Here is a 17,168-nt window from a genome sequence, read left to right on the forward strand (position 1 = left end):
AGCAGGGTGCCCAATGTGGGACTCAATCCCAGAACCTGGAATCATGACCTCTGCTGAAGGCAGACACTTAACCCACTGAGCCATCCAGGTGTCCCCAAGCACCAGTATCTTGATTTTTTGTTTTCTTAACTCCACTGTATTTCTTTATACCTCTTGCACATCTGTATGCATCCTTAAACAACTGTTTGCTATTATTTTATGTATCTTTATATTTTATATTAATACACTATTTTTAGAGTACTTTTGGAAATTAATTTAAAAGTTTTCAATACTAGAAAACTAATCAATTTTTAAATAACCAACAAACTCAAGCTTTATTTTGGATATTCCTAAAATTACAAATAAAATATTTGTCAATTCAAATTCTAAGTAAATACCAAATATCCAAAATCCAACTCCCTAAGGAGACTGGAGGGAAGAAAAGGGGACTAATATTTATTGAGTACCATTTTGTGTGAAACTCTGTGCTATGCATTTTATATGTATCACTGTTATGTGTGTGTCCTCCTCCATCCCAAAACAGTTATGTTGAAGCCCTAACCCCAATGTAATGGTATCCGGAGATGGGGTCTTCGGAAGGTAATTAAGATTGTGTAAGGTCATGAGGGTGGAGTCCTCAAGATGTGCTTACTGCCATTACAGGAAGAAACACCAAACAGCTCGCCCTTTCTCTCTCCACACTGTGAGGACACAGTAAGAATGCAGCAGTCTGCAAGCCAGAAAGAGAGTTCTCACCAGTCACTGAATCAGCCAACACCTCGATCTTGGACTTTCCAGCCCCCAGAATGGTGAGAAAATAAACTTCCATTGTTTAAGTCACTCAATCTACAGTATTTTGCTATGGCCGCTCGATGGTAACAGCTGGGGTGCCTGGGTGGCTCAATCCGCTAAGCATCTGCCTTTGGCTCAGGTCATGATCCCAGCGTCCTGGGATCAAGCCCCACATAGGGCTTCTTGCCCAGCTGGGAGTCTGTTTCTCCCTTTCCCTGCCACTCCCCCTGGTTGTGTGCAGGCACGCTCTCTCTCTCAAATAAATAAATAAAATCTTTAAAAAAAAAAAAAACAGTAAAAATTCAAGGAAAAAATAACAGTCAATTTCACTTAACTCAATCCCAAAATCAAAATGATGACATTTCATTTTTCTTCCATCAGGTTCACAATGACTAAAATGCTAAATATGGATAATAGGCAACCTTATGAGGGAAAAAGTAAACTGTGATAGAAATTTTAATTGGTATAGCCATTCTCAAAGGCAATTTAAGGCTATATGTCAAAATTCAAAATGCACCTGGTACCAAATGAGGTGGCAGAGCCAAGAGGGCATTCTACAGAGGCAGAACATAGAGTGAACACGGAGAAGAAGTCATGCGATGCTTAATGAGGAGGGAAGAGGGTGGCCTGGCAAAGAATGTTGAAGCCCAAGTGACATAAGGAAGGTAACTGTGGGTGGAGGGGGCAACAAAGATTGGCTAGGGAGCAGGATGACCAAACAGACAATATATTTAAGACAGTGAAAGCCAGATTTCTCCCTGTTAGGGAAGGGAGATACAAATATGGAAAGAAAATGAGCTAGAATGAATCCCGTGGTGCTGAACTGTAACTGGAGACACTGTGTGAACTTATGGTTTTATATATACACACATATAAATACAAGTGTATAAATTTATACACACATTTGTGTACTTCCTGGTTCCTTCCACTAAGAGGGTCCCCAAAGCAACTAGCACAGCTGGAGTTAAGATCCTGCTTTCTGAATATTATTCTCCACTAAAAGAAATACTCCTTGGAGAAAGAGCTGATTCCAGGATTAGAGCAGGGAAAGAACAAGATTAACTTGGAATATCTTTTTGTGTCAGAATGCTTGGAAATGCACAGAGAATGATGGTGACATGTCAAAAGGTCACAGAAGACAGTATGACAGGGCTTCCCATGTTCAAATATAGGACAATTTGAGGATCAAAATAAATAATAGCACCATATTATAACCCATTAAATGAGAATCCGAGTCTGTATGGATATAAATAACCAAATTAATAAACTGAAAGTTTGATAATAAGTGGAATTTAATATTTCCATAGTTTCACAAAATGCCTATTAATTACAAAGGGAAAATGAGTAATCTAATTTTGGAAGAGCCTCATAGAAAATACCTTAATAAAGTGATCAAAGTGAACTTCATCAGTAATAGAACAAATGTGAATCATGTTCTACCTGATAGGATGTAATGAGAACACAAAATCGCAACTACGATATTCCTGATAACCAAGATGTAGAACCTGAATTTAATCAGGTGAAAACATCAGATAAATCCAAGTAAGGAACATCCCACAAAATAACTGGTCTGTAAACTTCAAAAGTGTTAAAATCATGAAAGTCAGATACAAACTAGGAACTGCTCTAGAATGAAAAATACTATATATAATATGGTCCTCTGTATTTTTTAAAAATATGTATATAAACACACACAATATATACATAAATTTTGGAAAGATACTAAAAAAACTAGTTAACAGTGGCTATCCCTGGAGTATGGCGAATGATTTGGGGGAAAGGCAAGTAAATGCTTTTACTTTTTACTTTATGCCCTTTTATAGGTTTAAATTTTTGCTATAAGCAGTTACTTGTACAATTATCATATATGTAATACTATAAAAGCATTTTAAAGAAATTAAGTAACTAACATGAATTGATAAGCTACAAGTTGATGAGAGATGGATTCTGAAACTAGGTCTGATCTTAGATTCATTGTGCTTTTTCCACCCCAGGGTTCAAAAACTTTCTTCTTGCAAATAATTACCATGAATGGACATGCAACAAGCACTCTGCCATTCATCATATTTTTTTTTATTTTTAGTAACACAATTTCTCCATTTCTGGCCACCACCACGTAACTAATTTAAATGTGTGATAGTGTTATTTATGTGTCCACTATATTACATTTAATAACTGAAAATAGCAGAGCCCCTCTGAGCATTAGTTAGCTAATATATTATCTGACACATTACCAGTTGTATCTATCTTTATATTTACGATTTTCAGTAATCCCATTGATGGTTTAGTCCAGTTGGTATCCAATCAATGTAAATATTTCTCCATGGCATTTTTCATTGGACAATTCTTATGCAATACTGGTCTATACAAAACAAGCACTTAAAATCCTTGGCCTCTACCCCTAAATGTCATTACTTCACATTTGCATCTGTCAGGTAAATGTGATGTCCAAAAATACTTCCCTGGATAAGAACCACTGTAAGATGTCTTACTTTGTTAGGTGAGAGTAGCTCAGTTATTCCAGAGGGAACCACCAGCTTGTTTATTGTCTGCCTCAACAGACAGATTTCCATCAGTAACAGTCTCTTACCCAGCAATTTTTCAAGGAGGGTTGGAAGGTAGGTAGTACACTGCTCTTGAATCATCAGATAACAAAGCAGTTTCACTGATCATAGAAAAATATAGAATACTTAGTATAATAGAATGCTCTTGTAAATATCATGACTTCTGGAGGCAAACTCTGTTTCCTTTTAAATATTCTAAAAAGTTTCCCCTTAAAAAAAAATAAAACAAACAAACAAACCCAAAAAAACCCCTCTCAATTCTGGTACAGAAAGAAGAGATTAAAAGAACCTAAAGGCCCACTTGTTCTTTCCACTCTTCTTTTCTCACCCACTTTTGATTGTCAGAGGAAGGTGATTAATGAAAATATTTTAAGTATCCTTTTAATATCTCTCTGATGAAAAATTTTTTGACATTTCAAATAAATTATAAAGTATTTCAGTTTTAGACCCTGCTCTAGTACTACCAACCTAGCCATGCGAGCTTGACAAGTTTTATCTTCTCTAGATTTTAAGTTGCTTTCCAGTTCTAACCATGCCAAAGCCTCCAAAATTAATTATAATCAATCACACAAGTATGCTGTGTGTCCTCCTAACAAAGCCTATTCTCAGTTCAAATAGCCAAAAAGTTGCAGAGTGCATTTCACAAAGATCCTAAACATGATTTTTAAACTGTTCTTAATGATCAGATTATATACCCATCAGTTAGAGTAACTGTGAGGGACTGCCAATGTAACATAGATCCACAGACTAAATAACAAGTTTTAAAAAAGAAGCATTTGTTTCTCCGGACCTTCAGAGAATCACCCCTCCCACCACTAGTGTACCTCACACTGAAGAACTATTCAAAAGAAACAAAGAGGCTCCATAAAAACACATTACTGTAGCTTCCTTTTTAAAACAGAAATTCCCATTCCTTAAAATGACTGAATGACATCCTATCAAACAAGTTCTTATCTGGGATGAGATGTAGCAACAACATTCCCCCAAAAGATGGATAATCCATTAGTCAAACCAAGGATACCAAACTTCAGTAATGGCATTCATGCAGCAGTCCCTTGTAACTGGGAGCTACCCTACACAATGGGTATCACCCATCACCCACTTTCTGGAGCAATGAGGCAAAAAGGCCCGTGAAAATCAGACCTCCTATAGATAGAAAAGATGATTATAGGCCATTTTATGTTGTATCTGTTACTGTGTCTGACAATGGCACATTTACTATAAAGACAACCACAAGAAAGAGAATTTCCAAAGAAAGCAGAGAACCTGGAAAATAATTCAGGTCATAATCATTGAACTGAAAATTGAAATACTAAAAAATTCAAAATGGGCCATTTAGTTATTCTCCAATTGTAAAGTGCATACAAATCTTTAAAGGATCTTGGTAAAGTCCAAACTAATTCAGTAGGCCTAGGTTGAGAAACTGCATTTCTAATAAGCTGCCAGTTAATGCCAAAACTGCTGGTCCATGGATCACACTGAACAACAATGAAGACTCAAACATGATTTGGCCATAAAAAACAAACAAAAAACGTATAGTTCCAAAAGAGAAATAATTCAGTAATTCCTTGGTGATATTTTTCCAGGTTTTTTCTCTTAGTTTTGCTTTTTATAAGAGCAGTTTTTATTAGTAAATATTTATTGGTTTCACCTATTGGGCTAATTTTGTACCCACCAAAATCTCAATTCAAATTAATATGAAAGGAAAACCTGTCTAAATTATGAACCACAGAAGAAATACAGAAACCTAAGCAAAACAATGGCATTTCAATGTTATTTCTCATTCTAAATGGAAATACTCCTAAATGAACTAGGTTTTACACATTCAAACCTGAAGACAACAAATATTCTATAAAGACCAGTTAAGTGCTGAGTTACTTAATTTTAATAAACTGGTTGATCTTGACAGGCTCTTGCCTTAAAAATAAATAAATAAATATATAAATAAATAGAATTCTCAGGGTATCTGGCTCAATCAGTTAATCAACCGACCCTCGGGTCATGATCTCAGGACCGTGAGATCAAGCCCTTGTATCAGGCTCTGTGCTGGGCATGGAGCCTGCTTAAAATTCTCTCTCCCTAAGACCCTCCTTCCTAAAAAAAATTCTCTGCTTTTTCTCTTAACTTTAATGAATTTTTTACTATATAACTACCAAGACTTTGAACAAATTGCTGCTCACAACATAAACTTCGAATAAGAACAAACTACATATTCTGCAAAAAGCTGCTGAAATCAAAGTTGCTGAGGAAAATCATGTGTATCATTAGGTACTCAGTTATCTCTAGAACTCTCTAAGCAGTCAATTCTCAACTACTTAATTTTTTTTTAAGATTTTATTTATTTATTTATTTGTCAGAGAGAGAGAGAGAGAAAGGGAGGGAGAGAGAAGCACAAGCAGGCAGAGTGGCAGGCAAAGGCAAAGAGAGAAGCATGCTCCCTGCTGAGCAAGGAGCCAGAAGCAGGACTCAATCCCAGGACCCTGGGATCATGACTTGAGCCAAAGGCAATGGCTTAACCAACTGAGCTACCCAGGTGCCCCTCACCTACTTACTTTAAAATGCAAGTTTATTCATTAAACAAGCAAGCATTTATTTATTTATTTTTAAAGATTTTATTTATTTGACAGATAGACACACAGCAAGAGACAGAACACCAGCAGGAGTGGGAAAGGGAGAAGCAGGCTTCCCGCTGAGCAGAGAGCCTGATGTAGGACTCCATCCCAGCGTCCTGGGATCATGACCTGAGCCAAAGGCAGAGGCTTAATGACTGAGCCACCCAGGTGCTCCTCAACAAGCATTTATTAACCACCTACTATGTGCCAGGCACTCTGTCAAATGTTAAAAATAAAGCTTGTGTTGGGGAGTCACACAGACCTTTCAGATCCTGGCTTGACTACTTAATGGCAAGCTTTTGAAATCTAAGCATCGATTTCCTCACAGTTGTAGTGACAGCTACACTATATAATGTAAACAAAGTGCCTACCATTGTACCTTGTATGTGATAAACAATGGGTAAAAGCTTTATGAAATATGAAGTCTGAGTAAAAAGTTGATCCTGCCCTCAATAAGCCAGTTCTCTACTGAAGAGCTCAGTGTTAGATTACAAACCAACTTGACAGTGAGGTAAAGGAAACATGTCTGGGGGGCCTGGGTGGCTCAGTGGGTTAAGCATCTACCTTCAGCTTAGGTCATGATCCGGGGGTCCTGGGTCCTAGTATCCAAACCTGCTCCAGCTCCCTGTTCAGCCGGGAGCGTGGTTCTCTGTCTCACTCTGTCCCTCCCCCACCCCTCACTTGTGCAGTCTCTCTCAAATAAATAAATAAATAAAATCTTATTAAAAAAAAAAGGAGAGAGAGAAAAAACATGTCTGGACAGATAAATCCACTACCAAAACAACAACAACAAAACAATCCCCTCAATATATAATGAATCCCATAACTGAAATGTGCTTTGGGTTAGTGAATGAGTCCTATGAACACTAATGTCTTCTTCCACTAAGCAAAATAATAGAGTACACCATAAATAAGAAGAACAAATGTTCAAGCTATGTGGTTTTTTATGCACAATAGGATTACCATGGGGTGTATACCTTAGGACAATTTTAGCGAAGTTGTAATTGCTTAACATAACAGATCGGTACACTATTAATCACAATTCTCTTCCTACCACCTTCAGAAAGGCTACCAATAGCAGCTTTTACTTACAAGAACAAATATTTATCCTACACATAACAAATAATAAAGCAAATAATTCTGGAAACCTACCTGGCAACAACAATTAGTAAATTTTGGTCTTTATTTATAAAAAAATAAACAGAAGCAGTACATCATTCCCAGAAGGTATCCATCATTTCTAGCCAGCTATATGACATTCGACAAACTTTCTTAATAGTTCCAAACTTCAATTTATCTGAAAAACGGTAATACTGGTACCTAGTTGCTAGAATTGCTAAAATGAATACAAGCAAAGCACTTAGACAAGTAATTACTCGATAAATATTAGCTATTTGCTATCACTTACAATGAGAAAACTACTCTTGGTAACCATGAAACTAATAAAAATGTAACGTTTTAGGATTTCCTGTTAGTTTGAAGTGATCAAAAATGAGAAACAAGGATAAGGTAACAACGTGTTATTATCCACCAACACCTGATCCTACTTAAGTGGCTTCATTTGTGAAGTCCTAAAAGTAAGCAATACTGGCCTAACCAGGTACAGCAATCTAATTCTGGGTGGTTTAAGGACAAAGGAAGGCTGCTACACTACAAGAAAATAAAGAAAAAAGAGATATATGTAGATATGAACGAGGTGGCGGGTTTAAAAAAAGACCAATCATCCCGGACTCAGGGCTAGAGGCCCGGGTCACCATGGCTCCTCCCAATGAGGAAGCAGAAGGCATTCAGCCTCACTAGCGAGGCCCACCGAGACACCCCGAACCCAAAGCCGGTCGCATTGAAGGTCGCGCGTGCAGAGCCTCGAGAGCCGGCCGCAGGGGTCTGGACTTCCCGCCGGCGCCCCCGGGCCGAGCCCAAGCATCCGCGCCGACTCTACCCGGAGGCCTGAGTCACCGTCCGCGCGGCCCAGAGGCCGGGGCCCAGCCGGTTACCTTCAGCAGGGAACTCCTCGAACTCGTCGTCCTCCTCCAAAAGACCCAAATCCACCGGCTGCTTCTTCTCTGACATGACGACGCTCTGCACCAAAAACCTCTCAGGCCAAGAGGAAAGTTGGAACTCTCACTTTTCCTCACCGAAGCCACCAACGCCCCTGCGCCTCTGAGGCCGGTTCTACCATCGAGACGCGGTAGAAGAGCAACAGGAGCAGCGCAGGGAATGCTGGGATACTGGAGGTCCGCCCCGCGCTTCCTGCGGGTGTAGCAATCCGTCAGAGTTAGAGATGGATCATTTTATGCCTTTATTGTTTTATCTGGGGTCTCTGAATTGGCAAATTTGGCTTCCGGGTAGGTTTTCCTCACTGGAAAAGACTCACAATGTGTAGAAACATTAAACATCTTTACTTAGTTTAAGTCTGAGGGATAAAGTGCCCACTAAGATTCCTGAAGGGCCTGCTAAGTGTTGGGCCCTTCATACAGATTAGCCCCAATCTTAAACCGATCCCTAAGCATGATATTAAATACCTCCACGTCACAGAAAATTCAGACTCAGAAAGAAATAGCCAAAGTCAGTCAAGTAGTGCTAGACAGTCCAAATACAGGTTTGTTTACCTGACTTGCATCTCCACTCTGCCCTTAGTTCGTTGTTCCTCCATCTTGCAATTACTCTGTAATAAGAGTGTTTCTGTGTGTAATAACTAGTTTACACGTTATTATAAAATCAAACAATGTAAAAATCGGTATATTTAATACTTTATGGTGTTCAAATATATCATTTTGAATTTTTCAAATATTAAATATTTTTAATGTAGCTGTGAGCTTACAAAACTTACATGTGTATGTAATATTATAATGTAATATATAATTAGGTGTGTAAATTTTGATACATATGCTTGCTTGTATATTTAAATCCTGTTCCTTTGTTCAACAACAGTAGGTGTGTTAGTCATGCCATGCATCAGGCTCCATACTGGAAATCAAATGGGTATAAACAAAGTCCTTCTGTTCCAGGAGTTCAGAGTCCATTCAGAGACATGTAAACAGATAAATCACAGTGGAACACAGTAATACATTTGAATTTCTATTTTAAATGGAAATTATCTGAGAAATGAACAGAGCGTATGGATGTACAGAGAATAGAGCAAGTAAATATAGCACAGATTGGGACCAGAATTTGGGAACCTCAATTAGATGTAAATATATTAAAAAAATGAGATGCCCCTTATTAATACTACTTTTATTTGTAGTGATTACTGAAAACATTAGCAGCCTTCAAATTAAGTTCAAAAATGTATGTAATTTGACATGTTATAAGAATAAATACCAAAAGAAGAGAAGGAAAAGATGAGGAAAATCTAAAATTGGACTTAAAATTAGAAGTAAACTAAAACTGTAAGTAAATGTGGACAGTGGAAATATAGAAAATATATGGTATATTTCTTCATATTAAAATCTTTAAGTATGGCAGCATTTGCTAACCCTGATGGGACCTCTTAGAATTTTGTACTTTCATGCTGTCTATCGTATACATTACATATGCCACTGGGAATGACACACCAAGGTAAAGCTTTGGGCAGGCAGTTTGATTTAGGCAGCAAGGAATAAAAAATAAATCATAGATCTGAGACAGCCATTTTGTGCAGAGATAAAAGATTTGCCTAAGGATGTATCCATAGAGACAGAAAAATTAATGGCTGCCAGGAGATGAGGAAGGGGGGAATTGGGACTAACCACTAATAGGTATGAGGTTTGTGGGATGATAAAAATATTTTGGAATTAGGTAATGATGATGGTTGCAAAACAGTGAACATACTAAAAACTACTGAAGTGTACACTTTAAAATGATAAATTTTATGTTATGTGAAGTGTATCTGAATTTTTTAAAGTGCTATAAAAAATTTGGCAAAGGAGTCAGGAATGCCAAATTCTAAGTGCATTATTTAATTTATCTGATATGTGATTGATGTTTATATCAATTCTTAGCAAAAGAAAAAAATCAATGATATAGTGATTTCCCTCATAAAATTGAATATATTTAAAGGAATAATTAAAAACAACAATTTTATGTTAAGTCTCCAGTTTTTGAAATTGGAAAATTTACTGATCCATTAAGTCCAGAATGCTGGAACCACTGAAATAACTTTTTTTGAGATCAAGACCGGAGCTGATATCAAGAGTCAGAGGCTTAACCGATTGAACTACCCAAGCACCCTGAAATAATGTATTTTAATCATCATGGCACATGCCATAATGAACAACTTCACATTTAAATGGGCATGGCAAATGGAAAAACTCTGGGAAATGAGTGCTATTAAAGTGTAAGAGGCATTATTGCTTTCCTAACTTAAGCATGTAAGAATCATATTTGATGGACTGGATATAAACCTAGACTCAATTCTTACACAGGAGGATTAGGCAAATTGCTTAGTTTCTTTAAAGTAATTTTAGTGATTTGTAGAGTTAAAGCAAAGATTAAGTGACTCTCTCTGTATGTATTTGTGTGTGTGAGTGTGTGTGTGTGTGTGTGTGGCATAAACCAATACCTGGCATGTAATAAGTAATCAATACATGTTAGCTCTTATTAAATAAGGATCTTAAACTTTAATATCTGTCAGATCCTCCCTACTAACCCTGAAAGTCTTTAAATGTAGATTTTATTTCCTAGATGATATCTTGGTAATACTTTGGGAAGAAGTGAGTTCCTCCACAAGTTAATAGTAGTAATAGTAATAATAATAATAATAATAGCTAACATGTATTTAGTGTTTACTTTGTATCAGGCACTGTGCCAAGTCTTTTTTTTGGATTAAGTGAATACAATTTAAATCTATTTAGTACTTGAGGGAAATAAGGGACAGAGAGGTTGTAATGTGGCCAAGGTCACAGTGCTGAGAAGTGATGGAGCTATTGTATTCTAAGGGCTTTTTAAAGGATAAGGAAAAAAACCACCTCAATGTGTAGAGACAGATAGTTGACACAAGAACCCCTGAAATCATTTCTTTCTAACACTACTGAACATGTACATATGTAGGAAAAGGGCAGAAATACATAAATGTAGGCAAAAGTCGAGAGGGCAAAGAGGTAGAATGAGGAAGAAAATGGAATCTTAAGATTGTCTTAGCTGCGTGTAGCAAGGAAACCCTCTATAACGTTAATTAGAGAGAAGCACTGCAGTCACAATTATGCCTTTTCCTATATATCATATCTGTAATTGGTTGATTATATTTAACCTCACAAGAAATCAAGAGAGCAGCATATTTTATAGTAGATGATTGAATTTGTCTCTAGCAAATATTTTTTCCTTGAAGTCCTGTTTGGGATCTTTATAATTATAGTTATACCACAAATACCTGAATCCTTAAGTTTCCTATAGAATGACTATCAGTAACTAGGCAGAATGGATTCTACAAGATTGATCTTTCTATATTTATCTCTATCCAGGAAGAAATGGCCAGGGACTGCTAAATGCTTGATATCTGGAGGAAGGACTGATTTCAGAGTCACTTCATTTGACCTCAGGAAGGTACAGCTAATTAGCCAGCCACGAAGAACTGAGGAGACAGGTCTACACATCAAGTCTCTAGGATGTCCTTCCCGGGTATGTAAAAAGCTTTGGTGCCAGAATCACTCGACTTAATTCAGGCTCTGCTGCTTGCCAGCTATGCGGCCCTAGAAAATTACTTTCCCTCTTGGGCCTCAGTTCACTCATCTTTGAAATGGGAGTAATTAATTACCTTCTCCATAAGGTTGTTGGAAGGATTAAATAAACTATTTCATATAAAACACACTCAGAAGGATGCCTGACATATGATGAACAATAAATAGTAAGAGTTTGAAGCAATAAATAGTAATAGTTTGAAATCAAAAGAATGACGATGTTGATTCCTACCCTCTAGCAATTCACACCACTTCTTGAGGTTAGAAAAAAAATTAATTCCAGCTGTGCTTGTCATCAGGAAGTACTCAACTTTTGCTGTGCCCTATCTATCTTTTAATCTGTCCTTTCTAACCTCCAGAACACAGTTGTTTTCTGGAGCTTCTGAGCGTCCAAAGGACAGGTCCTAGATGAAATTAAATCCATAAAGTAGACCTTCAGGACCTTCCTCTTCCCACCAGGTCACAACACTTGGGCATTTAACCAACAAGATCATCAAAATTTCACATATATTTGTGATAAAGGCAAGTGTAACTCTGTTAGGAGAAAATGGAAATTTGAAAGGGTGGGGCATACTAAACCATATGCAATTTGCAACAAGGGACCTAAAAGCAGGGAAATGTAGAAAGGATGAGATATAGAAAGTAAATTTCGGGATACCTTGTGTAGAACATCTTTTATTTCATATAAATCTATAGCTCCATGTTCACATTTTCATTCTTTCTGGGCCTTTAAAATTTATTCACCTTCCCCTAAAACAGATCTTGAAGGTCTTTAAGAAAAGTGGACTTTAACTGTGAGGTCAGACTCTGAACACCTGCAGCTAGCTGTAAGCCCTGCTGTGACCTACTTTTTAAAATTTACTGTGGTAAGAGCACTTAATATATCTACCCTTTTACATTTTTGAATGCACAATACAGTATTAACTATAGGCATGGTGCTGTACAGCAGATCTCTAGAACTTACTCATTTTGAATAATTGAAACGTTAACAGCAATTCCCCATTTCTCTCTTTTTCCAACCCCTGGCAATCACCATTTTATTCTGTTTTTATGAGTTTGACTATTATAAACACCTCATGTATGTGGAATCATGCAATATTTGTCCTTCTGTGACTGGTTTATTTTATTTATCGTAATGTTCTCCAGGTTCATCCCTGTTGTTGAATATGGCAGAATTTCCTTCTTTTTTAAGGCTGAGTAATATTCCATCCCTTTTTCTGTCAATGGGAATTTAGGTTGTTTCTATATCTTGGTTACTGTGAACAGTGCTGCAAAAAAACATGGGAGTGCAGATGTTTTCTTGAGATCCTGATTTCAGTTCTTTCGAATAAATTCCCAGAAGTGGAATTGCTGGACTGTATAATAGTTCTATTTGTAATTTTTGGGAAGATCTTCATACTGTTTTCTATAGTGGCAGCATAATTTTACATTCCCCAGAACAGTACAAAAGGGTTATAATTTCTCCACATCCTTGCCAATACATGTTACGTTATTATTATTATTATTATTATCATTATTGTTATTATTGCCACCCTGACAAATAGATGTGAGATGGTGATATCTCATTGTAGTTTTTATTTGCATTTCCTTGATGTTTCATGATGTTGTTTATCTTTTCACATACCTATTGGTCATTTGTATGTTTTCTTTAGGGAAATGTCTATTAAAGTCCTTTGCTCATTTTTCTTTTTCTTTTCTTTTTTTTTTTTTTTTGAGCAAGAGAGCATGCATGTATGAGGTGGAGGGAGGGGCAGAGGCAGAGAGAGAATCTTAAGCAGGCCCCACACCCAGTGCAGAACTCAGTGTGGGACTTGATCTTATGACCCTCAGGTCATGACCTGAGCCAACGTCAACAGTTAAGCTCAGCTTAACTGACTGAGCCACCCTCAGGTGCCCTCCTTTGCCCATTTCTTAATTTGGTTTTTGGGGTTTTTGCTGTTGAATTGTAAGGAGTTCATATATATTTATTAGTTACATATAGGTTGCACATATTTTCTCCTATTCTGTAACTTGTCTCTGTGGATTATTTCTTTTTCTGTGTAGAATTTTTTAGTTTGATGTAGTTCCTCTTTTCTATTTTTGCTTTATGGCTTGTGTTTTTGGTGTCATATCCAAGAAATTACTGCCTAGACCAATGTCATGTAGCTCTTGACTATGTTTTCTTTCAGGAATTTCACAACTTCAGGTCTTACATTTAAATTTTTCATCCACTTTGAGTTGATTTTTGTATGTGACATATGTTTAATGGTTTGGTTTGGGGGAGTGAGTAAAAACAAAATGAAATATAAGAACTTTTTTTTTAACATAAAACCTGAAATATGTCATTTTTGAAATAAAGGAATATTTTTCATTCTCTTTTCTCAAACTTATTTAACATTGTTTATGCATTTTGCTCTAAACTACATGATATGCAGATGCCACATGCAGACATAGTCCCTCCCCTCTTAGAGTTTACATCCTGGTAGGTTTTTTAGCTTCCATCAGTTCACCTGGAATAAAGCTAGAATTTGTTTGGAGCAAATATTTGAGACTGGCTATGTTTCTAAACTTTAATATGCATTCACCTCTGGTGATCTTATTAAAATGCGGCTTCTTAATCAGCTGGTCTACCTAGGGCCTGAAATTCTACATTTTTAACAAGCTTTCATTTTGCTGGCCTGGAGACTACATTTTAAGAAGCAAGCGTTTAGATGAAATGTAAGAGAAAATACCTGACTTTCTGATCATTGATCCAGCTAACAATACTGCATGACTAGTCTATATCTTGTGGCTCTTTTAATGGTGTAGGGGAGAAAAGACTTTCCCTTTGTTCTCCTAGGTTCAATAACTGGGTCTATAAAATAAATTGACAACAGGCAGATTAACAGGAGCAAAGGTAAACAAACTTATTAATTTTTAATATTATGCACACCAGGACATCACAGGAAAAGAAAAAGTGAATACCCAAAGAAGTGGTGAGATTTGAGAGCTTGTATGCCATCTTTAACAGCGGAAGGAGGGGATATAGGCAATTTAGGGGAGAGGAAGTTATTTTTTGGAAAGATGAATGGGCTGTTAGAAGAATAGATAGGAAATATAATAATTTATGACAAAGTGTGTCTGTGTGTTGACTTGACTTCTAGTTTCCTCCCAGTGGTAGGAGTCAATCCCAGGAAGGGGATTTATGACAACTGAATTCCTTTTGAAGGCTCTGTCTTTAGGCCTATAAGGGAAGTTCAAAGAAAACCTCCCCGTATATCTGTTGTTTTTCAGGTGCCTTTCCCTCAAAATAATCACTATACCAAAGTGACATGTTTTGGGGTGGCATGTCCAGAACTCCTTCAATAGCCATACTAAATTAAAATGCTTGTTTCTTGCTATTAGAGCTTTACCCCTGAAATGCTCTTGCTCCTATCACTGGGAGGCTTATCTATTAGAGGCATGTGTATCTGTGAACACACACTCACATCTTCATTAATATTATGAGTGCTTTATACTCAGTGGCTGGTTCTGGACTCTCGGAAGAATTACTATCTCAATAAAAGAAGAGTTCTTGGCTCTTTTAATGTGACAAAATGCTTGCATAAGTAAAAATGTGAAAATTATAATTGTAAAATAACTCTCTAAAAATCTAGATCTCATTGTAAAACAATTAATAATGAATAAAGAAATGGTTATATAAAATCAAAATACTAATAATGATAAGTACTTAATCTACCACAAAGGAAAAACCCAGCCAAAATTTCCATCTTGCACCAAAATACATGTTCAAAAATCGATATTTGCATGCCCAAGACTTGTTTGAAAAGGCGATTATGGTCTCACAAGTAAATCATAAGAATTTTAAAAATTTTGTAAATGCTGTATTTATATGACAGACAAGAACCACTCTGAAGGAATCATTATGGTTTGGGAAATGATATGCAATTTCAAAATCATCTAAATCATTTCAATTGCCTGTATTTACATTTATATAATGGGTATTTATAATGGTGATTATTTTAGAACTTACCTTGTTTTCCAGGATCTCACATTGGTTTCTATGGGAACGAGAATGGCTCTGAAGAGGAGCATTTTAAGAACTCTTTTTACATTCAGTGACTGCTAACTGAACTGCAAATTCTGTTTGTTAATGATTTTTAACTCTTAAATTTTAACACAGAAATAAAAGTTGGGCATTCTAGCTTCATAAATCATTTTAAATAGTAAAAACTATTTTTATGAAACATCTGGCACATTGAAACATTAGAAAATAAAATAACTGGCTCTAGGACCTAATAATCTATTCACTTTATTAAATTCATTAGTGATTAATCCATATTAGCCATGTGCTTACTCTTGGAAAATTGTGTAAAGAAAACATCATCTGATATATTGTTTTAGTACATTTTCTCTGCTATTGATGTGTATATATATGTTTTCTTACTTTTGTAAAAATCCCTTTAAAAAGCAGTATAAAATGTTCTGCATTTAAAGTTTCCCTCTCCAGTGCCTCACCCATCCTGTGCTATTATTTACCCTGGTACCATGTTATACCTTTACCATGTTCTCACACCAGCTGGAACTTATTTTTAGTATTTTTTGAAACAAGCTCATAAGTCTTCAAATTTCACTTTTTCTTTTTCTTGGAATAGATTTTTAGATCATAAAAAGCCCAATGTGTAAGTTATGTATTACATTTGTGCAGTTTACTATATTTAATATTTCCTCACATTTCATGTTTTCCTATAAACTTTATTTTTTTAATTCCCTGGAGAAATGATATTTCAGTATATTTTTATTTAATTCCCTCTCAAAGTAATTAAAACCCACTAAAAATAAGAGAAGCTTATTTCAGAAAAGAGTGCTAAAACTAAATTTTTGTAATGTCCAAACTATAAAAGATGCCGGTTAAAAGCACATGGCATCTCATAACCAGCTTATGTAATAGCTACTCCAGTTATTGCTGACATATAATCTGTGTCTTAAATCCAAAAAGTGCAGGTTGATGGCAGAGTGCCAGGCAGGGTGGAATAAGTGAGAGAGTTTTTTACCTTCTTGGGTTGGTGGATTTCTGCTGTTAACAGTGTTGCTCTAGCATTGGTCAGGATTGCTAGAGACTAGGGGCAGTTTGAGAAGTGAGGCTGCTGGCATTGTTTGACCAAGAGACTATCCTGTAAAGTACTGACTTGGTATAAACCCCAAGAGATTAGTTTTTTTTTTCTTTTGTATAAGTATTTTTCATTAGATTTGATTTTACGAAGTAAATTAGGGATTATTACACTTTGGAAAAAGTGAAAATAAATAAATGGGAAATATGTAACCAAATGTTTTGGGAAAATGATTAATTGATTGGCTCTTCTGTTTTCTAAAAGTTGATTTTCAAGTGAGGCAGAAAACAAGCTGAAAAGTAAAAGCAAGTATTATGTTAATCTTCAGAAGAGAAATATTTATAAAGTATCTGCATCTGAAAGTGAGGAAAATGATTGTTAGGGGCACTCAAAGTAGGGTCTGTGGACCAGTGCCTGTCTAGGAAAAGATAAATAAAAAAAGTGACTCTTAGAGCACTTTGACATTGCCACTTCACCCAACTCTGTGATTTTTGTATT

The 17,168-nt window shown here is 36.2% G+C and overlaps 1 protein-coding gene across 1 annotated transcript in view; it reads right to left on the bottom strand.

The window, feature by feature from the left end:
* Positions 1–8,159, bottom strand: part of SEM1 (SEM1 26S proteasome subunit) — a 28,491-nt gene extending 20,332 nt beyond the window's left edge. The window contains exon 1 of the mRNA XM_080818412.1: positions 7,942–8,159. Within this exon, the coding sequence (XP_080674538.1) occupies positions 7,942–8,017 (76 nt within the window). The 5' untranslated portion in view covers positions 8,018–8,159. The remainder of the gene's footprint in view (positions 1–7,941) is intronic.
* Between the last annotated feature and the right edge of the window lie 9,009 nt (positions 8,160–17,168).

Source organism: Martes martes (genome assembly GCF_963455335.1).
Source record: "Martes martes genome assembly, chromosome: 11".
Classification (NCBI taxonomy): Eukaryota; Metazoa; Chordata; class Mammalia; order Carnivora; family Mustelidae; genus Martes; species Martes martes.